This window comes from Salarias fasciatus, chromosome 13 (genome assembly GCF_902148845.1).
Source record: "Salarias fasciatus chromosome 13, fSalaFa1.1, whole genome shotgun sequence".
Classification (NCBI taxonomy): Eukaryota; Metazoa; Chordata; class Actinopteri; order Blenniiformes; family Blenniidae; genus Salarias; species Salarias fasciatus.
In genome coordinates, this window is record NC_043757.1 from 12,614,820 (window position 1) to 12,640,916 (window position 26,097).

Sequence of the window (26,097 nt, forward strand, 5' to 3'; positions counted from 1 at the left end):
CATAAAGTAACTGCAAACAAGTCAGAACAACATCCTAAGAATTTCACATAAAAAGACGAGTGTAACACAGCTGGAACCCAGGTCGGCCTGACAAACCCGAGGTCCTGCACCATCTAGCCTGAACCCCACGGTGTGTGTGTGTGTGTGTGTGTGTGTGTTGTTCAAGGATGGTACAAACTGGCAGCAGCGGTGTGGAGGTGGCCAGGGATCCGGTGTGTGTGTGTGTGTGTGTGTGTGTGTGTGTGTGCGAGTATGTGTGAGCACGGGAGCTGCATGGCCGTGACTCACTGTGACAGCACCGCTTGGCATGTGAGGATAGCGGGCCAGACAGGCAAGGCTGCTGCCTTTGATCTTTATTTGCTCCACCGTCTGTTTTGCATTTAAGAGCCTTGCTGAGCGCGAGGCACTGGATACACCTTGAATGGCTCAGGATCTTATCCACTTTTTCTTTTTTAAAGACCAAGGATCCTTTTTCAAAGCAAGAGGGGATCCAGGACAGAGAGGGACGATGTTTGAAGAGGAGAGTATCCAAGCAACCCCGATCGTTGGGACGATATGAAGGCGCTCTATAGCAACACATCATCAGTCTAATGGAAAATAGTACGCATGTGGGTGAGGGGGCAAGATAGCACGCTTGTTTTGTTTTTTTTCCCTCTCTCTTTTTGGATGAACTCTCGAACCGGGGTCACGTAGGTGCGGAACAAAAACAGACACCTCCGCCAGCAAACCCCACGACGCTCCTCCTGACCTGTCAAACACACTCGGCTCAGCCACTGATGTCAAACCACTGCGACATGTTACACCTGAGAGGCAAACCGGCTGGATATCATCACTGCTCTTCTGTCCAGCGGTCAGGCATGGCGCACTGACAGGGAGGCATTTCTCTCTTCAAACGCTGAATATATTTATCTTCTTGAACAGCTCTATTGCACATTCCACTCAGACAGTGCGGTGGCCACGGTCCAGAGCCGGCAACTGGACGGCCCTGATACAGCCGATATAAATAACTGGCCTCTCTAATCAGAGTCCGTGGGTGTTTATTTAGAAGGAATCAGACCAACACAACTTAGAATAACAAAGCGTTTTGCACAACACGTGACACAGACTTCACAATTCCCTCTCTCGTGTTATTTCTTTTCCTCCTGCTGAATTCTTTTTTTCATTCCAGTTACTGTCCAGCATGTAATTTATTCCCAGACTATACATTTTTGGCAGTCTACGATTCAGATTATATTTATTCTGTCAGTTTGGGTTTACACGAAGTGGCTCTCCAAATAGAGATGAAAGTCTTTTTTTTTTCTCTCTCCAACAGTTGGAGGAATACAACAAAAGGCAGACACAGAGATGTAGCAACATAGATTTTAATTTGCTTTTCAAGCACGGTAAAGAGCGGTGCACATAGGATTTTCATAGCTTATAAGGTTTTATATTAGTTGTATTTTCAAGTAAACAATAAAAAAAAAACAAGCTTTACTGTGGTTTCTGTTGTCTGACTGCGATTCCTACTAAGTGAAAAAGCTAAATCAGAGAAATTGATCATCCCAAAAAAAAGTCTGGAATCAGACTTTCCTCTTTTCAAGTACAATTATCAGAAGCACCATTCCATGGGCTTGATGCATACGTTAGTCTTCAGCTGTATGTTTATTTACCAAGAAAATACAAGTCTCTGTGAATGGGACTGTACAAATATAAACTATGATTTGATTTACATGACTAACAGTCCTGTTTAGCGGTTGGGTTGAACGTTGCTACCTGAGCACTATATATGTATAAGCTTCACTCTGGAAGAGAAAAAGAAAGTGGCTTACATCGTCTTCGTGTACATGCAGGAGATATGTGATCACTTTCCATATATATATATAAAAAAAGCAAAGCGTTCTATGGTTGGAACATAAAACTCGACATGAACCTACGATGCACGATATGCTACGTTGTACAGTGTGCAGGAAGAGCAGTAACAGCACGGGTGTATTTCTGAAATCGTTATATACGCATTACCACTGAAAAACTGCATTTCCTATCACTGTTTCAATTTCACAGCTAAAACAAAACAATCTTCACTCAGAACAAAAAAAAATCCTCCACAAGGTGCAAGTTGATATATCGATAAGGATGGGAAAGGGTCAAATATGGCCACGCATTTGAAATTCAATAAATTCATTGAAGTTTGAAAATAGTTATATCTGTTCAGGAATACAAAAAAAAAAAAAAAAAAAAAAAAATCATCCACCCTGTTTCCTTAAATCAAAGCTCATATACAAAATGAATCATGCCACTTATAATTGGGAGAGTAACAAAAAAAAAAACAAAAAAAACATCAAGGCAATGGTGCATCAAGTGTATCCCAGGTGACACCGGGGGGAGTTCCAGGGGGCATAGTGTACATGCTGGAGGCAGACAGTGGCAACAGGAAGTCCTGGAAGTGCACTAAATAGAAGCTCACACAACTCCCTCCTTCCTGGACACCTGTTAAAACAGCCAGCTTATTACTTCTGCCACCACAGAGGAGGCGAGGGTGGTGTGTGTGTGAGTGTGTGTGTGTGTTTAAGTATTGCTGAAGGAGCCCAGGAGGAGGGGGAACAGTGTTCACTCCACAACAGCCATCAGCCGACACACCCCTCCCTCGATGGCCAGAGACTGTCCAGGAACAGTCCCCGCTGGTAATCTGGATATGTGTGTCTGCAGGCAACGAAAAGAGACACACAATTAGGAAAACATGAATCCTGAGCTACTTCATCAGCAGTGCATTTCTGCAAAATATAGAGACATTGATGTGTAAATGATTATTACATTCCATTGAGTTACTTTCCATGTCAGTGTGCTATGACACAACACGACATGTTTGTTGAGTGTTGCCTTAGAAATTTGATTAAAGTTGTTCAAAATACTGTAAATTTCAACTACGTCACCAACTCCTTATTCAAGTTGAAGCAGAATAGATATTATTGCAACCAAGTTAAATCTGAGGAAATTTTTAACAGTGCAGCCTTTCAAATAAGTTCAATAGCGGAAATCTTTTGAGCCAATTTCCCTCTGGAAGTTATCTGATGGTGAAACTACAAAGCCTGCTGTTAATTATTTCGTCTGTAGAGTTCTTTTATGAAATGCAGAGTCCGTGGCCAACACAAAAAAGCCCCATAACAAACCCCAGTTCACCCTAGCAACCCTCCTGCAGATTTCTATTATGTCCCAGGTGGTGAGGGATCCCCAGACACAGGACCAGGATCTGTTCTGCCGGAGATTACACAGCTCCTTGGTGTTATGGGTGCAGACCAAACCCACAACCGCAATTTATGTTTTTAACTACAGGGTTTGTAAATAGATATGTTGTCAATAAAGGTTGATTACACGTGTGCGACGGAGATAAATACAACGTAGCTTGCGGAAATGAGAGCGCCGCTGCAGTTTGCATCACGATCCTGTACCTCTGAAGTCCTGAGCTGCCCGGTCGGTGTTTGAGGAGAGCCGGTGTGAATGGAGAAAAGAGAACAGGCTGCTAGTGTTTTGAGCAGAGACGGAGAGACGGAAGAGGAGGGAGGAGGGAAGGGACAAACACAGCTGTGAAGACGGGAGTGATACTTCCACCGCCGGATCAAAGGTGACCGACCCTCCATGTGCCAATAATGGCTGTCATTCTCCTTCCCCTCGTTTGCTCCCTCCTCGGAGGGTAGCGCCAGCTCGGGCCTTGGAGAGGAGGTGGGGGGGGGGGGGGGGGGGGGGGGGGGTGCAGCCACTTATTTACAGACCACTGAATTGACAGGATGGAGAGTCTACTGGTTTCTTCACAGATCCTTAGGACCCTGAGGGCAACTGTCACTTCAGTGGGACAACAGCCAGACAAGGCCATGCACACATGGCAACACTCTGAGAGGCTATTACGCCTGCAGTGCACATTTCTGGGTTCATCCTCTTCCCTTCATCTTCAGAGGATGAGGTTAAGGAAAGGCCTTGGTGAAACTGTTCTGAGAGAAGGTCCATAGGCTGAGTCATAATCAACTAATGGTGACATGCTGAATGTTTTCTGTTTGAAGTTTGCATGCCGGAGGGAGAGAGCTCGGCAATGTCGTTTTAAGCCCCTCCCGCCATAAATATGCAGCTGAAAATACACTTCCCGGTCCAATTTACAGCGAGCTGCGCAACTTCGCATCGTGTTCAGTCCAAACTCCGGCTCCTCCGTTCAGCCTTGTGCCATATGTTAAGACCTTAATTTAGTTTTAGGCTGACAGCGCGGACGGCATGAGTAAGTACGCAGGAAGAGTCAGAGGCGGCTAAACCATACGAGTGTGCAATTACACCGCCGCAGTGCGAAGAGCAACACACGCTATGGGGCTGGAGCTTAACAGCAGGTTACTGGGACACAGTGGTGAGGACAAGTCTTTCTTCGGGCAGAGAAATTCATCAACAGATTAAAAAAACAAACCTAAAAATACCAAAAACAGCACACAAATACAAAAGGCAGATTCTTGGGGCGCCGCAGTAGCCGGTACACAATTTTGGATGCAAAACACTAAACGGAGATGCCGTACATTGTGCTTTCTTCCAGTTCGTACAAAAAAGAAGTGTCACAGGTGGCTGCTTATATTAGAAATGGCAAAAGCGTCAAAAACTGCAGTGGAATAATTGAAGGAGTTCAATAAATGAGGCAGTTCAGCCAAAAGACCGTATCGGTGCACTCGGCTTAGAGCAAGGTCTTTCTTGATCTTGGTGTCAAACTGGTAATGTTTGGCATTACATTTCAGCAGCAAACTTGAACTGAGGAGTGCAATACAAAACAATCATTTATTTCTTTGTAAATTAGAAGCAACTCTTGTTGGGAAAAATAAAATGTGCATAACTTTAACTTTTTTTAAGTCTCAGTAAGCAGGCAGTTCATTTAACAACCGGTTTTCTCTGATTCCAGTGGGGTATAATGACGACAAATTCTAATGGTCACTTCAAACACTGCAGTGATCTCGGCCCTTCACCAGTGGTTTATTATCATTTTAACTGCCTGCTATTGAAAGGAAGCAGCTCCACACTTCAACATCATCTGAGCTCAAATGTAGTTTTAAATGAGTCTTTTGTTATAGCTGAGCTAAATACACAGACAAAATGAAGACATGCAAACCTCCAGTGAGCCTGTTGTCAGCCTGTTAGCCTCTGACTGTAGTTACCACACCACAGGACTACAGCTGAGTCAAAATATACCATGAAAGACACAGATCCATTGTATCTGTCGGAGAAAAACAACATTCTTTGGTGATATGAATGTGTTTAGGAGCACGAGAAGCCGCACATTAACACCACCCTGTCGACCCAAGGGTAAATATAGCTTCATGACTAGGCTGCTGTGTTTGTGTTGTGGTTTCCACATTCTTTTCCTGCAAAATAAAATCTGAACAAACATGCTATTTATTCTTTTTGCAAAATGGATAATAAAAACAGCATGTCATGTAATAAAAGACATTTGTCATTTGATATACAAAGCAGACAATAACCAGGAGGCCTGCACTGTATGCCACGTGATTCTCTCTCTCTGGCCTTACGCAATTTTGAGGAGGAAAATCTTTATAGTGGTAATGATGTCCAGGAGTAGGAAACCGAGCCGTGGCGGTGGTGTTTTGGAGCCTCCATTTCGCTTTCATGTGTCCAATCACGACAATCATAAAACAATAGTCCGACTGTCTTAGAAGCGCCGCCACTGGCTTGTCCATGCAGCTTTGTGTTGCTCTGTAAAACATAGCTTGATGTTTTGATGTCTGTCCAGTGCAAACACAGGTGAGTGCATGAATAAAACCAGATGCTCTCTCCCTCTCTCTCTCTCTGCAGTCCTGCTGCTATTTTATGGTTTAATGTCAAAAGGATTAGGACAACAGATTGAAAAGAAGAGGAACTATTACCCTACCCGACATCTGGCATGAAATCCAACATTTCTGACTGAGCTCCATCACGCTTCAATGTCTTTCACATTTGTTCCATCACATACATATGTATGTACAAACTTTAGAAAAAGACGTAGAGCTGCAAGAACAGAAATCCAGACTGACCTCTGTCCTAAATACTCCAGCTACTGTGCAGCAGCCCTTTCATGTTCTTATCACTGAGAAGCAGTGGGAGATGGACTCTGGCTGGTAAGAAATGCCCAGCTAATAGGAATGGGAGGAATGTCTGTAGAATAGCAGCTGAGGCTGTGGACGCCTCTGGCTCCATATGCTCCGTAATCTCTGCGGCCGACTGACTGCACAGAAGTATTTGCACATGCTTGAATCTGGACGAAATGGTCAAGCAATCGATAAAGTGGAACTCGAGTCTTTATCACATTTTCATTAGCAAGGATGTCTGACAGCACGGTCCAGAAAGTTTCCCCGAGTGCTCTGTTCAGGAAGTGAAGACTAAGACTTTGAACGTTAAAGTTTACTTGCCAAATCTTCCACATTTGTTAACACAACAAATTACCCACACATTTGGGGAGACTGACTCTGACACACAAAAGCCACACCCTTTTTCTTTAAAACACACGGACCACAGCAGCCACGGCTGAAGCTTGGTTCCATCTCCAGCGTTCTGAACTGCACCACACTGGAAGGAAAACAAATGTATGCTGAGGAATCCTTCAATGGACGACACATCTGAAGCGAGCGGAGGCCAGCTGGAGATGAATGGGTTGCTTAGCAGCCGGTCCGACGGCATGAAGGACAGAGCGGCCAGCTGCACTGGTGCGCAGATGGCAAGGCAAGGGGCACGTCAGAGCTTCGGTGCGTCGGTGCTACAACAGCTACTGCCACCTCCGTTGGAGCAGTGTGAGGTTTGGTGGTGCAGCTGTGCTCTTGGCTGCTCTCTCCAGTATCACTGTGTCACCAACTGGCCCTCAAGAGGAAGTGGATACCCTCCCTGGAGACGTCCACAAACCGCTACTGACAGATGATATTCTTAGATCCTCAGCCACTGAGCTCATTCATTTTGCATGCATATCTTTATAAAGTGATGTTGGGTGACTAGTTCACCACAATAATTTGACTTTAGGGACTCTGTGATACTGACATGCGACAGGAAAAGTACAGAGCACATTTCCACCTTTTCAGATGTGTTGTGTTTATACGAACTGGGACTGGAAAAGTTGCCAATTTGGAGTGTCCCATTTCCCAGTTTACAGTGTTTAAATGAGAAGAACAATAGCTGCCTCAAGTAGTACCACTTTATTTCACTACAGACAAACAAGCTTGTTATCAGCTCAGGAAGTACAAGAAGCATCTATCTATCTATCTAATTGCGTTAACCATTGCTATCAAGGTTTATAGCTGAAGACAGTAAGTCAATTTCACTGAAATGATAAGAGTGTTATAATCTATGCTTCTGAAGGTATTCTTAGCATACTCCTATGAGTGGGTTTCATTATCAAATAGTCTTTTGTTATGAAGTAAATAACACAACTTTTTATTCACCAAAAAATAAAGCAAAAGGAGTCTTTCCATGGCTAGCATTGGCATACTTTTTTTTAAATTACATCACACTGATATCCCAGTAACATTGCGGTTTGCATTGTGTTACTAAAAACTATTTCATGCTCACAAAGGGACAAGTTTATTTAAATTACTCTCCTTTTTTAAGTGTCCTATTCACATATAGCACAATGCAAACATAACTTGATGAGTGAAAGCATGAAGGTACACAGTTCACAGTGTTACACTCGTGGTTGTGCACCAGAACCTACAAGCTCACATTCCACCTCAAAGCCCAGAACACAGAGCACATCTGACAGACATGAAGCTTGATACTGATATCCCCAGTGGTGCTTGACTTAAAGTAAACTTTTTTTATGTATTGGTGAATATGTTGATGCGATTTTATTATATTTTATCTTAGCAGTCAGACTCCAGATGAAAAAAAGTTAATTGGTTTTGCTTTTAAATATTTCTGGAGTTCACCATTTTCATTTAACTAATATTCACCTTTATATTTTCTTTTTCATTTCATCGATGGTCTTGCTCAACCTGCGTGTTTAGTGTATTCAATTATCAGAAACGATAGTGGGTGACAGCCATCCATCTATCTCAGGTATCTGGCAGGTAAATAAAAACAAGGAGGAAGTGTTGTGATTTCTGGTTCACGCTGGTTATAAACTCACCTTAGCTTTACTATCTTGGGCCGACATGTATCCAACACACATGCTCTCTGTGGTGTGACTCCATAAGAACTCCACTGTGGACAAAACCCACAGAAAGATGTTAACACAGAAAATGATTGATCAGAAACATACACATACAGTACGTAAAGCTTTCAGAAGAAGTGTGTTGTAAAATAAACAAATCCTGTAAATAGTCATAGCATGATCGATCAACACCAATCAGCTGCAACAGAGGAAATTTGGAAGGTGATACCGAGACCAACAAATGACCAGTTTGTATCTGTGCTCGACTTGAACATTCGGCATGTACAGCGTGTCAAACATCAGCTGTGACTAGCCGTGAGACTGAATTCAGCAGTGAGACATGTGGGACGCATTTTTAGAGAAAGTCAGACTGAGTCGAATTCCACGAGAGGAGCTGCGCAAAGAGAAGGAACGGCTTCAGCAGCTCCAGGTAGAGAAACCAGATCCATCAATACAATCAGCCCAACAGGCCAGTGTTCAGAAAGCCTCCACTTGTCTGAAGATTAGTGGTTGATTCCACGGTGGGAGGTCTCTGTTTGAATCTGAGATGAAGGGTGTGAAACCAGAGCCTGATTGTGCAAGTTAAAGCACAGACCACCTGCAAGGAGAGTCACGGCACCTCCTCCACTCGCCTATTAAAACGGTAGATTGATACATATTCACAGCCAGATCTTTGCCAAACAACATCTGTGGCGTTGAGAACGATCACACATGGATTTGTCTTACCCAGAATACCCTGAATGCTTTGAGATGGCTGAGCATCTACACATGTGCAGCACCGCAAGACGATTACTCCACCCAAAACGCGATCTTCACTGGCCAGAAAGGGGGAGCCTGGACACACACGAAATCAAAACATGTGTGATTAATAAACATAAACATGGCTAAAAAAAAAAAAAAAAAAAAAAAAACTACTAAAGAACTTAATGCTGTTGGAAAATAAATATTGGTCAAAAACAAAATAAAATAAAATGAAATAAAATAAAATAAAATAAAATACAACTCTGTTCGTGAAATAAATGTAATCTAGAAAAATTCACAAACTTTGTTAGTTGAACAAGTACAAGTTTATCTTCAGTTAAATCACTGTATTTTATGGTGTTTATAAAAAAGAGAAAATTCACCATATTTGAGCAGCCATGGTTTAGCACATAAAAGGTAGTACAAGACTGTAAACTGTCGCACAATGACCTGGAGAGACAACAACAAGAGCAACAAGAAAATAACACTAAAGTGCCTTTTCGCTTCCTCTCACACAGCAAAGGAATAAAGTCCAGTTCAAGGACCTTTCAAACACTCCGAGTGAATTTCAGAAGTGTAAAAACTTGAATGAGGTGTTGTATATGAAAAAAAAAAAGAAACTTGGATTGAGTGATCAGTGTGGTGCAATAAAAGAAAAAAGGGTGCTGGTTTGGAAAAGAACAAACTATAAACAGCGTGTCTTGAAATGTCTCGACGCAGCAACGAGGAAAGAGGAAAATGAAGCCAGTTGGTGCACTTGATGGAAACGTTGTGCCTGAGCACCACTGCGCTCCTGCTGCATTTCACGCAGATTCTCCTCTCATGCTGTAATGTTTCCATCACTCCATTAAACACTTTTCTTTGTATTTTCGCTGGACGGCATCCGCAGAAAAGATGGATTTTTGCTCAAAATTTGTCAAAAACGTTAAAATTTCTCATGGCAAACACTGGATAGCAAATAAGATCAATTCAATCGTATAATTCGGCCACTGGTGAATTCTTAATGTTCAACAATTGAAAACTATTTTGAGAGATAACTATGTAGAAAATAAATATCAATCTGTCTGAATTCAGTCCGTCTTCGGTGTTACAGATATCGTGTGTGAAGCCAGACTGGGACGGAGCAAAGGCCAAAGCAGGGCAGGAACCACCGCACGGTCGCTCATGCCCTTTCTTCTTCTCTTCTGGGCTATCCCAGTGGTCACTGAGACACGGCAGACACACTTAACAAGACTTTCTAAAAGCGACCACTTCAAAAATGACATCTGCACATAAACTTTCAACAAAACAATCGTGTCCTCCAAAATTATCTGTGGGTGTCAGCTGTGATGTGTGAACTATTTGAAGGTCAGCGCAAAGGGAGCCATAAATCACAAGCTGTCTGGCCTCATCCTGTTATTTCCAGTGGCGCGCTCATGTCGTGCGTTACGCAAACATCTGTTCATTTCATTCCCTCAACGTGTTTGTCACAAACGCGCTCTGGGCCCGACAAACCTGCGGAAAGGAGCAGGTAACGGGGCTACATGCAGGTGACTCACTGATGAACTTGTTTTGCATAGCCTCCAGCAGCGCTTGGTGAGCATCTTCAGACTGCATGGCAGCAGAGCATTCCCGTGCCAGCATAGTGCGAATCAGATGCTCTCCACAGCCTGAAAAAACACAAAAAACAATAACATACATCTGAGAATCGTCTTAAATTACAGAGAGCTGCAAGCACATGAAGTCTGAACCAGCCTTGCAAATCTTGGAACATCCAATATACATATAGAGCTGAGCCAGTGGCGTTTTCAGCAGGAACCTAATAAGATCGCATCGCCGTCAAGTTCTTCACAAATTCAATATGTTGTCTTGATCGTTTCAGTCTGGCCAATCTCAATCTCGTCCAGTGAGTCTGTGGTTCCAATTAGTTCTTCAAGCTCAAGCTCATGGAGTGTCTCGTGGGAATTTTATTCGTTTAATTTAAAACTTCATTTGGACAAAATGATTTTTCTGTGTGTGGAATCAATATGTGGGATTTTCTGCTCTGGATCTAAAATGTTATCATTTTAAACTGCAAACACAGACGGTATATCATCATTTCAATCATCGTGAAGTTGGTGCTTCCTATAATAAATGGTGAGTATTGTGTTGTTTTTTTTTTTCATTTTTGGATGTCGCACTGTGTTTTCTTCCTGAGTTCTTTGTATCTTGATGTCAAGCTGGACACAGGCCACATATTGCTGTAGTTTAGCAGTCTGGGCTAACATTCTCGGTCTGGATGGACTTTCTGTGAGCAGTTTGCATGTTCTTTGTGTGCGTGGACGGATTTCCAAAAACATGTGTCGTATCTCAACTGAACGCGACAAAATCACATCTGATTTGTAGAAGAGAAACCTGAAAACCTCAGCATTAAATTACAAATTCTAATTTGTAATATTAAAGTGAACGGTTACAAAACCCAACACTGCAGCCTTCAAGCCAACACACGCCGTCAGAAGTCTAATTAAACTTTATTATTTCAGTTCATTTTGACATCCAGCTGCCTTGCTCAAGGGCACACTGACAGTAATTGCTGAAGGAGGGTTTGCATTACAATTTTCCTTGGCATATTCTCAGCTGGTCTGAGAATTTGAAACAACAAGCCACCCACTAATAATCCCACTCCTTTAAACTCCGAGCTCCAAACTGCAGGGAAAGCACGCATAAACATATGGCCAGCACCAGTACATATTTACACATCTTTAACTTAATATGCATCCGCAGCTTAATACAGGATAGATTTTTATTGTTAGGCTCAACAGCACGAACATAAATATGATTTATACTTAAGAGTACAAACCAGAGCAAACTTTGTTTTCATAAGACTGCTGCATAACAACAGAGTTAGGAGTGGTGGGAGTGTATTCGAAACAGAAGAACAGAATGTACATGAATAAAACTGCAGTGCTGGCACAAGCAGTGAAACAGTGAAAGCTAATTCCTTGAATTAATTTACATGAAAATCAGAGAATTGCCAGCAGGATGTTGACTCCGCTTAACACCTAAGTCTCTCCTGTTGATGCTGCTGATTCACGCTGCATTCGGTAAACAGTCCAGAGATGAAAACAAAGTATTTAGTGAAGCATTCAGGGAAACCAGAAACCATAAAAGGCACGGGCGGCCAGCACAGTGACCTACCGTACTCCAAACCACTTCCTACTCAAAGCGTTGCAGGTGTCCTTTATTGTGCAAAATATCAAAGCATGCTTATTGTTTCACAGCCTCACTGTTTCTTAGGAAAGGTACATATGCTGACTGTGTGCTGTGTGCTTAGAAATCATTGCAAAAATACATGCTTCTTTTTTCTGCGTTCAGGAAAAAGACAAAAAAAAAAGCTGAAAGTAAGAAGTAAACACATCTGGCAAAAGATCCTGTGAAAACCCATAAAAGCTGAACAATATGGCCTCATTGTTTCTGTAAACACAAATGAAGCCTCGTAAAAAAAAAAAAATCAGGTAACTACAACAGAACAGAATGCAGGTTAGTAACTGTGGAGACCAAAAGCCTGGAGCCATTTGAAGAAAAGGAAAACACAGAAGTGTGCCTTTTGTACTTTGCAGACTGCAGACCTGTGTCTGAGAGAAACAGGATACTGTAGAAGCTTAAATGCAGCTGAATTCAAATTGCAGGAGGGAGTCTGGAATAAAAAAGTAACTCATCAGAGTGGAAATGTAAAAAAAAAAAAAACAAAAAGTACAGTGTGATAACCAGCAGCAACCAGAGAAAGCACGGATCGTCCTGGGTTGCTTTCCAAAAGGCTGCGGCACAGCGGATGCCAGATGAAGCTCCACAAATTACAATACTGATGAGACTTGAAGGGCCGGGTGGGCAGGTGGGCGTGTGCGGAGCGAGCGGGCAAAGTGGCGAAGTGACGGAGAGAAAGAGAGACGTGTACGGTGAAGGTCATGGTCCTCGTGTCGGGGATGAAAATGATTGTTTTTCTGCTTCTTTTGATGGAAATGCCTTTCATGTTCGGAAATTAAAAACAGGTGTTGCACTGGAACACACATTATGTTCTCCAAAGCCATGAGGCCGCCTTTCTTTTTTCCTGTGACATCAAAGCAAAACCACAATATAGGAAGACAGGGCGACGCGAAAATGCATACGGAGAAACATCCACACCATCGACAAGGATAATTAATACTATTATGCTGATAATGCAATTGAAGCCGGACGGATGTGTTGAATCAGATCTGGTCGAGGCAAATTTACTGCCTTTCAGTGAAAGACTTTCAGACAAAGACTGCTATCCTGTAGCAACGGCGACAAATAAGGGTAGTTAAAATTGAAGTGAGTTACAGCATATCGGGACGTGTAAGTCAGAGTTTTTGCCTGTCCGATGGGATCAGCTCGTCCGCCCTGACATGCATTAAGGCTGCAGATACACATCAAAAGGGTTTTAATGTTACCCAGAAGCCATGTCGCAGATGCGTTTTAAATAAGTGAAGTTCTACAGATTCTCCACCGCTCACTCCAAACCAGAAATATTGCCTTCGGCTAAAAGAGGCGCCTATTCTCATTTTTTGGAGACACTGAGGCATGGTTGTATATATTGTATAAATATGTTGGAGAAGAATGCGACTTGTTTCTGAAGGGGCAGAACGGTCCTGACAGGGAATGATGCTCTCGTCCAAATAGCCGTCTCAGTTTAAGCCTTTAACATGTGCTTGAGGTCTGTGTTCATGTAAGGCAAATTTAACCCTTTATTGGGCAAGTAAACATATTTGGAAATGTAATTGTGCCAAAGATTGGAATCTTTCCCGTCTGTGTACCAGATTGACGCTACTATGCACAGAAAAGGCAGTGAAAGAACTCCTACTTCCAAGTTGTACTTTCAGTGCTTCAGCAGTCTTCCAGTGCTTTACGCTGTTGGTCACATTCACCGACTCTCAAGCACGAATCGCGACTGCTGTGGTGTAACGTGATCAACGTGTCTTTGGAGAAATTTGGGGTTCAGTGTTTTTCCCAGGAGATCGGGGATCAGGCCACCAACCTTGGAAATAGAAAATGACCCGCTCCAACAAACTGAGCAACACTCACCGACGAGTCCAAACAACAGAATGTTGACTTTTAAAGATTCCTGCAAAGCACTTGAATGAGTGCTGCAGAAAGAGTAAAACGAGCTATAAGTGTTAACACTTAGAAGATTCTGACAGAGTTTAAGAGTCAGGAAAAAAAAAAATCTCCCCAGAAAGCCTTTCATTATCCACCATCGATGTATTTTTATGCAGACATTTTTAGAGCCCTTGTCTCTAAAATGGCTTGACTGGAAATGACTACAATTCCTTGAGGCATTTTTCTCATGATACATTCATAGGAACTGAGTTGATAACATGTAAAAATAGTTCTGATTTTCTGTAATGTGTCATTAACAATCATCATGTGATATAAACTAGTAACATTTTGCAATTAAAGTCAGATATTCTTTTGTAATGTGAATTTTGTTGCACTGCAATGATTGTCTTCATAATTAGATTTACGTGTGACAGAAGCTGCTGCAGGTCGAGCATACAGGCACGTCGTGCAAATTCATACCACCTCATTTATTTATAAATCGAATACAGGCTGTACTTGAACCGCATGACTTGAAGATGATATATCTTCTGAACGCTAAATAACAGCCTGCATCCAGAGAACTGCGCATTGCAGAACGTCGCCACTCTCACGCCGCTCTCCCAGCGGCTGTTTCTCTATCTCATCTCCAACAGGTGTCCCACGTCAAATGTCAATTCAAATCCAGAGAGCTTTGCAATCAACGCACCTGGCGCGCAGCTGACTGAGAGAACGCAGTGTGTGACGACTCAATCAGCCGAGGAAGTGACTGATGAGAATCACTCAGCGGGAACAGTTGGAGGTCAGCGGGAAGTACTGTCGGGCTTCGTGTGACTGATTCATATTGTCTTCAAAACAAAAGGCGCGCTCGTGGCGAACGGCGACAGCCGTGCAGAATGCCGACACGGGCACACGAGAGGACAGAGTAGTAGGCTGTGGAGAGCGTGCTGCTGTACCTGAGGTACTCACTGCTGTCGAGTAAGGGTTCATATTACAGGCATTTTCAGCCCAGCAGCCGCATCCGTAATGAGCAGCCTGAGAAAACACAGAAAAACAAAATGTTTGGAATGAATGCATGCGTGGAGAAATTACAATTATGATACACTATTGAATCCTTGCGTCGACCGAGTTGGGGAAAAAAGAGTAACAATTATGTGGGTTGAGGTGGTCCTTTCAGTCTGATTTACATTTCTGTATCTTAAACCACACTGGAACAGCATGAGGGCTCTGCTGCAGTGAGGTGCAGCTTTAACTAATGCTACAAGTGCAAATTAGTGTCATCCAATAAACTGTACTGATTCAAACATTCTCTTTAGCCTCACGTTAGTGTTTTTCCCCCAGTTAAACTGCTTTTAATAGAATCTCATTACCTCCCATAGCTGCTTTCAGTTCCTGTAAAGAAATGTTTAAGGGGAATTTTTATTAACATTACAAATTGGGGCCAAGAATATGAGTAAGTGCTTGTGCAGTAGGTTGCCTCATTACTTTTTATAACTCACGTTTTAATGGGGTTTTTTTCCTTCCTTTTCACACATATGACATTTTAAATTAATGCAACAGATTAAAATGGAAGGAAAATAGATAACAGAAACAAACAGAAAACTAAAAAAAGAAAAAGAAGAAAAAAAAAAAAGAAAATCTGCAAATCAAACCACAAAGGAGTACTGTCAGTTTTGTTATCCAGGTGTTTCTATTACATTATAAATCTTTCCAGGTGAGGTGAGGCCAAGGAACTTGTGGTGCCAGACGACAGATCCCTTAATTTATCATAGCAAAAGACAAGACTGCAGCCAGATCTGGTCAAAATGATTTATTCCACACTTCATTGAAAAAGGGGCCACATTTTTACTTTTTTCTTACTTTTATTTTTCTTATTTTTTTCCTCCTGTCTATTATTAATTTTTTAAAATTCAGTTGATAGCTGGCTGTTTTCGTCAATTCCTCAAACCATTCCCTAAAACATATGGTATTATTACTTTTCCAGTGTCTCAGTACTATTCTGAACCCTGTAAGGAAGGACAGTCTACACGTCAATCCTTCTCCCGATATCCTCCCAGTACTGATTCTCAATATACAAAATGCTGGATCTGGCATAAGTTTGCCAGCAAGCACTCGGTTACTGAACATGATCATAATTCTGCCATAAGTTCTGTGTGAGCTGACAGTCATGTGCAGAAGTGTTCCTTTACTCCTGAGACATCTCCAACATCGGTCAGAGTCTCTCAATTTCAATCGAGCCATTTTATACGGAGTCCAAGAACATTTATGAGTAATTTGGAATTTAGTCTGCTTGCTGATTCTGCGGGTCTTTTTCCAGGTGACGTCTAACCACTGGAGGGCATCAGAACTCAAAAACACACAGGCCTGGCACTTTCCTCATCCACACAGGATGTGGTTCTGACTTCTGTCACTTCCTTTCTATTCGTAAATACAAATTCTCACATCATATGCAGGTGACTTACAAATTCTACCTGTGTGTGCGAGAGACTGATCTACATAAGGGAACACCAACACCAAACCAGCTTAGAAATGGGAGAGTTGAGTCAATCTTATACACTATTTAAAGGCATTATACAACACTTATGAGGAGAGAAAAACAGAAAAAGAAGGCCTCATCACCTGTCCCACCCTGCCGGGATGTTTCATCGCCAGGCCTCCGCTGGACACTGCAGCGGCTACATTCCCTTCCAGATCCACCACGACAGCTCCAACTGTGTCAAGGCACCCAGAGCCATTTTCCTGCAGCACGGTGAGAGTCATAGTCAGATACCGCAGCAAGAAACAGACATCCAATCGCACGTCAAAGTTAATATACCAGGAAAAGATTAAAACATTAACTTTAGCACCAGCGGCGCCATGTCTTCTGTGACCGAGGATACTTTTAAAACAAATAAAGCACCGCATGAATTTATAAATCAAAGGCTGTCTAATTTCAGAAAAGTGCGCTGCTATAATTCTAATCAGCTGTTTCCCCTGCTGATTGCAGTTTGCATTGGAAGTGATCTGTTTTTGAACCATCATGAGTCAGACTGCATGATAAATAGAATTCTACAGGGTAAATGTGCAAATTGGCATAATGATACATAATCAGGACTCTGTTTCTACCAGAAACTGAAGATCTTGATTAAGCCCTGGACTGAAATGGAGGAAGGGGGAGGAAAAAAAACACAACAATGCAACAGCGTTTCTCATCTATCTTGCGCTCTGCGAAATCAGCCGGATTCTGAGGCCAAAAGGGACCAGAGCCAGCTATTATGAAATGCTACAAAGACCTTCCTGTCAGACATTATCAGTGTCTATAAATGAAATATAATGGCTGTAAAACTCGAAGGGCACCTCTGGAATTATGCTGATATGCTTTACATTTCCCTAAACAACTCTGACAATACTATATCAACAGACAGGTGTCAGTCTTGTAGTAAAAAAAACAAAAAAACTTTACTACTTGGCAAAAAAAAGAGCAGAAAAAAAAAGAAAGGAAGAAAGAACACTGCATGAAAATTAAAACCAGGCTGCAGCAACATTTCTTGGTTGAAGCCAATCTCTAATAGCCGTTCTTGTAAGAAAATGAGGTTATTTCCTTTTCACTGACTCCATGGCTGAAGAAAATTAAAGATAAGGTGAAACAACCTCTGAATTCTGCACATGCTGAGCATGTGAGCGGTCAGTGTGAGAGCATGAGTGAAGTCCAAACCCCTCTGCACCAAACAGTCTCACATTCATCTAAAGCAGGCAAAGCAAGACTGAAGGGAACACAATACAAGACAGATGGAAACATAACACAGTTTTTTAACACTAATTATGTCAATAAACAACTGGGCACTGATATCGATCACAGAAGAATAAATCATTTGACTCAACAGTCTGTCTTAGTTGTTAGTGTGTCTTGTAATTAATGTTTTATGATTGTTGAGAAGTGATTAACCCGAGTAAACCTTAAAAACATTCCAGTGTTGGTGGTAATTTACATACTTTCCAATTCACAAGTGAACCAGGATAAACTTTCCCACCCTCTCCTAGGGAGAGGAGAGCACAGCGAGCTCCTCACACCATGAGCTCACTCTCCAGTTGTGCTGCTCAGGGCACTGAAACTCTAACTCTCTGACTCTTGTCAGCGCTCTAATCCTTTCTTGGAACTGTCTGTGCAGGCTGCTAATGCCATTTCCTTTGATAACCCTGTGAGAACGTGAGATCATAACTGACAGGATGTATCTTATATCAGGGCTGTTGAGTCGTACATGCGCTTCCTAGTTAAAAAAAAACAAAAAAAAAAACATAATTCGATTTCTGACCCTTTTCAATTCGGTTTGATGCCACATAGCCTGACACATGGAGAATATATACGATGAAGTGCATTTTTATTCATATTTATTTCTGAATCAAGCATGTGAGACGAGTGAATTCTCAGCTGAAGAAGCCACATGCTCTCATGTGGTTAGACCTTCATTGGTCCTACGTATGCGGTGCCATTTCACATGCTTATGAAGTCAGCTCTTTCTTTTTAGCGTTCTGTTCTGTATTCTGCTGCTTCTGCCCCTTTTCTCACACTGTGACAATTGGTTTGATGAATTTGTGGAGAAAAAAAAAATATCATCATTTTTTCAGGGCCAGTACTTTTTCAATGTGTATCCAGCTTAATAAATAGCAGTGACACAGGTGACTATTCAACTTGTATCAAAGCTTTGAGTCAACTTAAAATATTGTCCAAATAGAAACACATAACAAACTAGTTAAACTTCATTTCAAATAGTTTCAATGTTCCATTTGGAAGAACTCTCTCTGAAACAGAAACAGGGAGTCTTGCCAGCTTCAGTTTGTCATCAGGTGTTTTGAACCTTTCCCTGAACTCAGTTTAAAACATGTAATGAGCCATTTTTGAGAAAATACACGTATTAGAGATGAAATGTTAAAAACATAAATACTCAACTAAAGTACAGATAGCTGCAACTTAGATTCAGTAAGTAAGTTAACTCAAAATGTGTTTGATGCGATGACTATTAGCTTTCAACAAACAGGAAGAGCTCCATTCTCACTGAAGCCGTGCACTACATTTTTTTTGCAGTGATAACATAAAACTCACATTTTCACTTGATTGTCGTCTTTTCTTTGTCTGATTATGTCCTGTGTCCATTTTCTCTGCCAGTTCCATCTTTCGCTTGTTCCTCTTGTATGCAGATAAACTGAACTCTGGTTGGAGTGGCAAAATATTGTTACTGTAAGTCACCAGCATAACTTAAACCAATTCGTTTAAATGCTTTTGCTAAATTGGATCAGTGTAATATGCACTTATTTGTTCTTTGTATTATTTAAATCTTCAATCTACATTTGTAAATCAAAGCCTCAGGACTCACTGGTAGCCATTTTATCTGAAGGGCATGGTGGTATACCATGGCTGACTGCCCAATCATGTGCTCCTCGCCCCACCAAAAAGCTGAGGAGAAGAAGAAAGATGTAACATCTGCTTATCGACACATCCAGTTCACATTAATGAATGAGCATGGGAATCACCAGGGGGGTATTCTGCCAGCTGAAAGCTTCCCTTTCTGTGCTTCACTCAGCAGACGGTTCGCGACTAAGACTGGGTTCCTAATGCCTGAAGGACAAGTCACAGTTAGACGGCAGTACAGTGCAAAAACTAATCAAGGAAGTGGAGCATCGGTCCACTTTGCTGCACAGTGTATCACATCAGTCTTTCCATATGACAGAAATCGAAGCCAATCAGATTTCCCTCATAATATACAAATAATATAGTCAACATCATACAGATGTGGTGCTAAAATAACATTTGCCTTTTGGACTAAATATTAAATACCAGCTTTCACCACCTGAATGCAATGAATGACAAATTCTTACAAAAATGCTTTGGCTGAAAGCTTTAAAACAATGAAGTAGCAAACACAGTGCTTCCTACACATCAACCACATTTCTTGATCGCCCTCTAAATTAAGTAGGTGGTCTCCGCTGTTAAGATTGTCACGACAGAAGAAATTCAGTAAAACAATGCCGACGCCACAGTTAAGCACCAGGATAACACGGGTGCCAAGACGCAGAGTAACTCACCACCTATGGCTCCTACAGCGCCAAAATGCAGCGACTTTCCATCCATGATGCTGGCGTCACATTCAATTTCTCCGGACAGATTAAGGTTGGAGCCAGTGCCAGCGTTCGTAAAGGGAGAGTCCTGAGAGCAGAGGAAACAAGAGAAGATTACAACAAAATCAAAACAGTGATGAACTAAACTGTCAGTGTTAATGTGACGGCGGAGGAAAAATTCTGACTTTGCTCTGGTTTACAGTATTAGTGCATATTGATCCGTGTGCTTTTTTTTTTTTTTTTTTGATGTCAGAAGACTTCGATTAACAACAGAATAGATTTTGCTGAACACTACAGAACAGCTTTTAGTAAAACAATCTTGTGATAACAAATTATATGATTTTCAGCAAAATTCTTCTGTCCCCCAAAACAGGAAAGGTTGCGAATGGCCCAGATTATGCCAAAACTTGGGCATCTAGAGTAATGATCTTAGCACTGATATGGTATTTTTCACCTTTAAGCCAGTGTGGCTAAACAAGCTTCGCTTCATCTTGGCTTCAATCGTTTGGAAAAAGGAACAAGTGAAGAGAAGCTATGAGACGTGGACGAAATACAAGGTCCAGGTATCACTGAGCAAACTAAGTGAAGCAGAAATTATTTGCATTTCTCTAAATACAAGTATCAGCCTGCTCATGGATACAGTCACCACAAAGGGTTACAACCGAACATTAAAACTGCAAATTGCATTCGTGGATATTAGTTTCTCTCAGTTATTTTGGTCCTGAGAAAAGGTGGAAGACACATATTGGATGTAAATACTATCAAATCAAAGCTGAAAGTTTGAACTAAAAGCAAATATTGTGTCATTTCCAAAAACTGACAATGTCCCAGAAAAAATGGTCAGAATTCATTTTTTAAATAAGTTTAAAAAATGTATGCAAGACCAAAAAAAAAGAAAAAGCCTTTCAGTTCCTTATTTTCTTTGCTGCTGTGTTAGCTTAATTTCCTCATGAGAATACCTTCCTGTCATTTACATGCAAGTGTGTACAATCAACATTTGCATTTTTCTATATATTCTGAAACTAGAGAGAGTCAATCAGAGTCACTGATTTTTATTCCAGCTTGAGGAAAATCGCATCTTGCATCATTCAACAGGATGTGCGCACATGCATCACAAGCTGGAGCGGACTGCAGCTGTTTTGGATAAACACACACACATGCTGAACTGCGGTTTTTGTCTTTACGGACAATTTTTGGATGTTGTTTTTTTTCTTTTGTGAAAAAAAAAATGATTTACCTGATCTACACGAGGTATTACTTATTAAATGTCTGGAGATGGAGTGACTGAAGATGACCTCAGAATAACAAACCTCAAGTTCAACCAGTGCTGCAGCCACTGCTTCCACTGCCAGCGCCCCAGCTTTGAGCTGATCCACAGCCTAAAACAGACAAGAACTGCTTAACCACAACAAACTACAATAACAGACAGAAGTAAAGTAAACTCTTCCTGATAGATAAATGCTAATGGATAGCTATTAACTGTCTGTAGCTGTGAATGTATGTGAGGATAAATGCTTTTCTCTGTGTTGGATCTGTAATGGGCTGATAATGTGTGTACTTTGGATGCCTGAATAACAGATATCAGCAGGGAAATGCTCCATCTCTCCAAGCCTCGTGAGGATAGATCACATATGGATTGGTGAGTTTGCAGTTCCACTCCAAAGCTGAATGGTCTAAAGCTGAAAGAATCACACCTTTACGATATTAAGATCTAAAAAATGAACATTAAGCCAATTTTTTTATGTCCAATTAAATAAAATATACACAAATTTAAAAAGAAAACATGAACAGCAAAGAGCTAAAATGTTGCAGCAGGGTAAGAAATTATGTTAACGTTGTTGAGAACTGTATCCTCAGGCACCAGACACACAGCCTTAGCCGTCTAACACTGCTCTTGTTGGCAAAACTATGCCATGGTTTTTCAGTTGTGAGGAAGGAAGAAACAATGACTGAAACTGAATATGAGCACACTTTGGAAAAGAACCTGCTTGGAGATGCCAAAGAACAAAGACTTCCCCTCTGTGAGCAAACGATCTTAATACAGCCAAATGAAATCTGGAATGACTTCAAAATACAGACATTAAAGAGCTCGAGTCAGCACAGCCAAAACACACATTGGAAACCTGCTGAAAACATACGCAATGACAGATGTTTTCAGACAATCCCAATGTGATCCCAGTTGAGCAAACCTCAAGGAAATCCTCAGATCTTCAATCTGAGAAGCTGAAGACGAATCCAAAAAAAAAGATGCAAGTTTGGAAAACCCTCTGCAGTATCAGTGTCAGGTAAGGACCTTCTTGACCTCTTTGAGAGCTGCAGCGTATGAAGGAGGCTCGCAGGAATTCATGCACACAGAATAAATCCTCTGTGTGGGTTTTCTCCAGGTATGATACTCTCATTTTCCTCCCACAGACCAAATGCTGCATTTCAGCATGTCTCTGTATGCTTCTCTGCTCTCCCTGATGACCCATCGAGGCTGCACCCTGCCATTAGCGGTCAGCTGGGTCAGCTTCAGCACCCTGTGTTGGACAGAGTGGTATAGATGAACTGATGGAGGGAGATGGAGGCTGACGATGGAGCTAACAGGGGGAGAAGGCTGTGAGGAAGCTGCTGGATTCAGTGAGGGAGGATTTGGTGTGATTGCTGCGAGAATGAAGAGGAAGATGATGTTGACACCTCATTTTGCGCAACTATATCAACATTTTTTTTTTTAAATAGTGAATAGTCATTAATAGTCAATCGTGAAGTATGAATAATCTAAAGCCTCCATGTGGATGAAGATAGTATAGAGTCATGTATTGGAACTGAAATTTTATTTAATTAAAATTAAACTATATGAGTCCAATTTTCAAGAAGAAGAGCTGACTATTTTTCACAAACACAAGCAGTACAATAACACATTAACAGTGCTACTGGACTGTAAGTCTTAGTCTTACACTGAAAAGGCATATTGCTACAGTTAATTGTCCCATATTAGCTTCCAAATGAAGGAAAATTAATTTAATGTCTCATAGTACATATAAACTGTGTCTTAAAATGGCAATTATTATTCTGTATATTCTCTGAATATATATTCTGAGAAACATAAAATAGTTAATAGCTGAGCATTTCTACTTGGTTTCTTTGTGACATTCAACTTTGGTGCTTTTGACGTTTTGAGAAAAAGAAAATAGTTGAGGTGAGATAGGTGAGAATCTTTGCGTGGGTAAAAGTCTCTCTGTTACTCTGCATCAAGCAGTACATAATAGTAAGATGAATTTGTTTTTATTTACATTTTATGGACATTTCAAATTGTTTTCAATGTGAAGATGAAAAATTTAAATAATTAGAGAGGAAAAAACTGTGGTGTTCAACCAGAAGAGCTGGAGGAAGCTGTGAAGGAGAGAGAAGTCTGAGCCCGTCCCTGTACGGACTGCACCGGAACAAAAATGTACTTTCAGGACATTATTGCTTATGGATGCACACAGTGATGATACACAAAGCAGACTTACTCGCTGACATGCCCTTTTACACACGTGTTTGTACTCCTTGGCCTTAGATTCAGAATGGTATCCAGCTCCTGAAAATGAATTGTCAAAATACATAAATCGATTAAGGATCTTGTTTTTTTTCTGCAGAAAACACAAGTGAGATGTTTTATGAATGAACCACTTCCAATCAGAAGTCTCTAAAATGACTAAACACCTATTCTAGCTGAAATTGATGATGTGTGGACCTACCTGCATGCACTAAAACAAATCCGCCAACACTTCTTGGCTTCTGATTGTTAATTGTTTCCTGTTTCCAGGTGTTGTCGAGGGGAGAAACGGGCTGCTGTTCTACAGCAGAATTCATTGGACTTTCCATAACCCCTGCATAACTTGACAAGCCTATCATTGCCAATGAGATGAAGGCAAGTCAGTCATTGTCGTGGGACACCTGTAGGAGGAGAGTGGAAGTGTTATCATAGATGAAAATACACAGGACAAGAGATCCAGAAAATGAAGTTGGGCATTTACCTGGGACTTGTGACTTACATAACAATCACATGCTGTAGTTTATGATATAGTGGCTCCTATATTTTTTCTGCTTGGTGTTACGCTCTCTTGATTTATTGCAAATTATTTAATAGTTGGTATATACAAGTTACAAAAATAGTTGGTATGTACATGTTTAAATGAATTTAATGTTAGTAGTCTACCTGATTGCTGTGTGTGTTCATAAGTTTACATACCCTGGCAGAATTTATGATGTCTTGGCCATTATTCAGAAAATATTAACGATAACGCAAAAAACTTTCTTTTTATGGTTGGTGGCATTTATTTTCAAAACTGAAAATACCAAAATACCCCTGATCAAAAGTTTATATATACAGTTCTTAAGACTTTAACATCAATAAACATCAATATTTTTTCCAGATGGTCCTTCCAGTGGTTTGTGGATTTTATTATAAGTTTTTTTTTTCATCCCAAACAAATGAGTTGTTTTGACTGAAACTTTTGTTTTAAATAGTTAAATTATCTTCTCCCACAATATCTTAGAACTTTTTTTTTTTCCCCAAAAACTTCAGTGCAGGATGAAAGTTGTCACGGTCTATCAGGAGCCCAGAAACTCACTGACCTTTCATGTATACTTTTGAGAAAAGGTAGTTTGGATTTGCCTTGTAAATCAGCCCTGCCCACTCCTCATCCACGTTTGGATTTTAGATTGAGCAACTCCAAAATCCAAACGTGGATGAGGACTGGGCGGGTCTGGTTTACGAGGCTAAGTTAGGATAGCTTTTATCTCAATTTGAAATCTTTATGTAAAAACAGTAAACACAGTTGCTTGACAATTAATGGCTTCACCCAATCACTAACTATGAGGATTCTTTTCTCTTATCATTCAAATTCTCTGAAAAATGGCCAAAAATCTGAAATTATGCCAGTCTCTAAACGTATTAGCAAAACTTTGTGTGTGTGTGTGTGTGTGTGTGTGTGTGTGTGTGTGTGTGTGTGTGTGTGTGTGTGTGTGTAGATTCCATTTCAAGATCATTCGTTATTTTGATTTATGTAAGAGCATCTGGGAATGAGAATTTCTTTCAAGATCAATAAATGATCCGTGTGCAAATGTGTCACCAAAGTGAGTCTAAGACTCTTCACGTCATAATAGCATGGACGTAAGCTTTGTTTGAGTTCTTTTTACAGGATGAATGGGCAACCAAGTTGTGGAAGAGAGCATTAATAAACCCAATCACTGATCAGGGTTTTCTCAACGACGAACAATGCACCGAAACGGAAAGTAAACAACGCTGTTCTAATAAAAGTATAATATCATTTCAGCTGGAGAGCAGCTGTTGCAGCAATGCTGTTTATAAGTAGCCCAAAATGCTACTCACAAGAATCAAAGCTCTGATGTTCAATAAACACAACCAACCTCGTTTACCTTTCCCACAACTTCATAAAGCAATGGGCATGTCAGCTTACAGTTGTATTTGTTGTGAATACATTGATGAAAGACAAATAAAAAGCGCCTCAGACAACATCCAGACAGCAGTTCTGTTTCCGTTAGCCTGTTAGCCGAAAGCTAGTTTCCCCATAAACAAAACAACCCCAACTTACAGTCTCTGCCTCCTTTGCTCCCGGTGACACGACTGCCTTCTAATCACGACGGTATCCGGCATGTGTTCAAAAGGCATGGGCAGCAGCTGAACGCACGCAATTAACAGAGACAAACTTTACTGTCACACATTTTCACTCCACTGTGCGACAGCGGATAAGTGGCTGCAGCACACACAAGCACTTCCTGGTTCAGATACACGTTGCTAAGGAAGTGCGTGCACAGCGAATAATGGACCACGTGAACAACGTAAAAAAAAAAAAAAAAAACAAAACAAAAAAAAACAAAAAAACAAAAAAACAATGCTGACGCCACAAGGGCGAAAAAGAGCGTTATAATAATTCCAGAATAAATAAATAAATGATTTATTATCATTATATGTAACACATACTAAAAAATGCATTTTTCCCCTTTGTGCATTGTGTAAAGGTACACAAATTGTACACATAACTCAAATGTATGAATATAAAAAGCAGAAAGCAGACAAT

At 41.0% G+C, this 26,097-nt stretch overlaps 1 protein-coding gene across 3 annotated transcripts; it reads right to left on the reverse strand.

Annotated features, from left to right (window-relative positions):
* Positions 1–1,344: 1,344 nt before the first annotated feature.
* On the reverse strand, positions 1,345–25,790 carry tasp1 (taspase, threonine aspartase, 1). Of its 3 annotated transcripts, none has more exons than XM_030106664.1 (14): positions 25,612–25,790; positions 23,752–23,950; positions 23,524–23,591; positions 21,343–21,411; positions 20,000–20,120; positions 19,448–19,532; positions 19,291–19,370; positions 19,020–19,126; positions 16,559–16,678; positions 14,896–14,974; positions 10,408–10,518; positions 8,855–8,962; positions 8,105–8,175; positions 1,345–2,679 (listed from the first exon to the last, which is right to left on the reverse strand). In XM_030106664.1, exons 2-14 carry the CDS (start codon positions 23,906–23,908, stop codon positions 2,587–2,589), a joined length of 1,269 nt encoding a protein of 422 aa, XP_029962524.1. In that variant the 5' UTR covers positions 23,909–23,950; positions 25,612–25,790; the 3' UTR covers positions 1,345–2,586. The 3 variants fall into 3 exon arrangements, with proteins under 3 accessions (XP_029962524.1, XP_029962523.1, XP_029962525.1); XM_030106663.1 differs by having other exon boundaries at positions 8,105–8,178; XM_030106665.1 differs by lacking the exon at positions 10,408–10,518 and having other exon boundaries at positions 8,105–8,178.
* Positions 25,791–26,097: the final 307 nt, after the last annotated feature.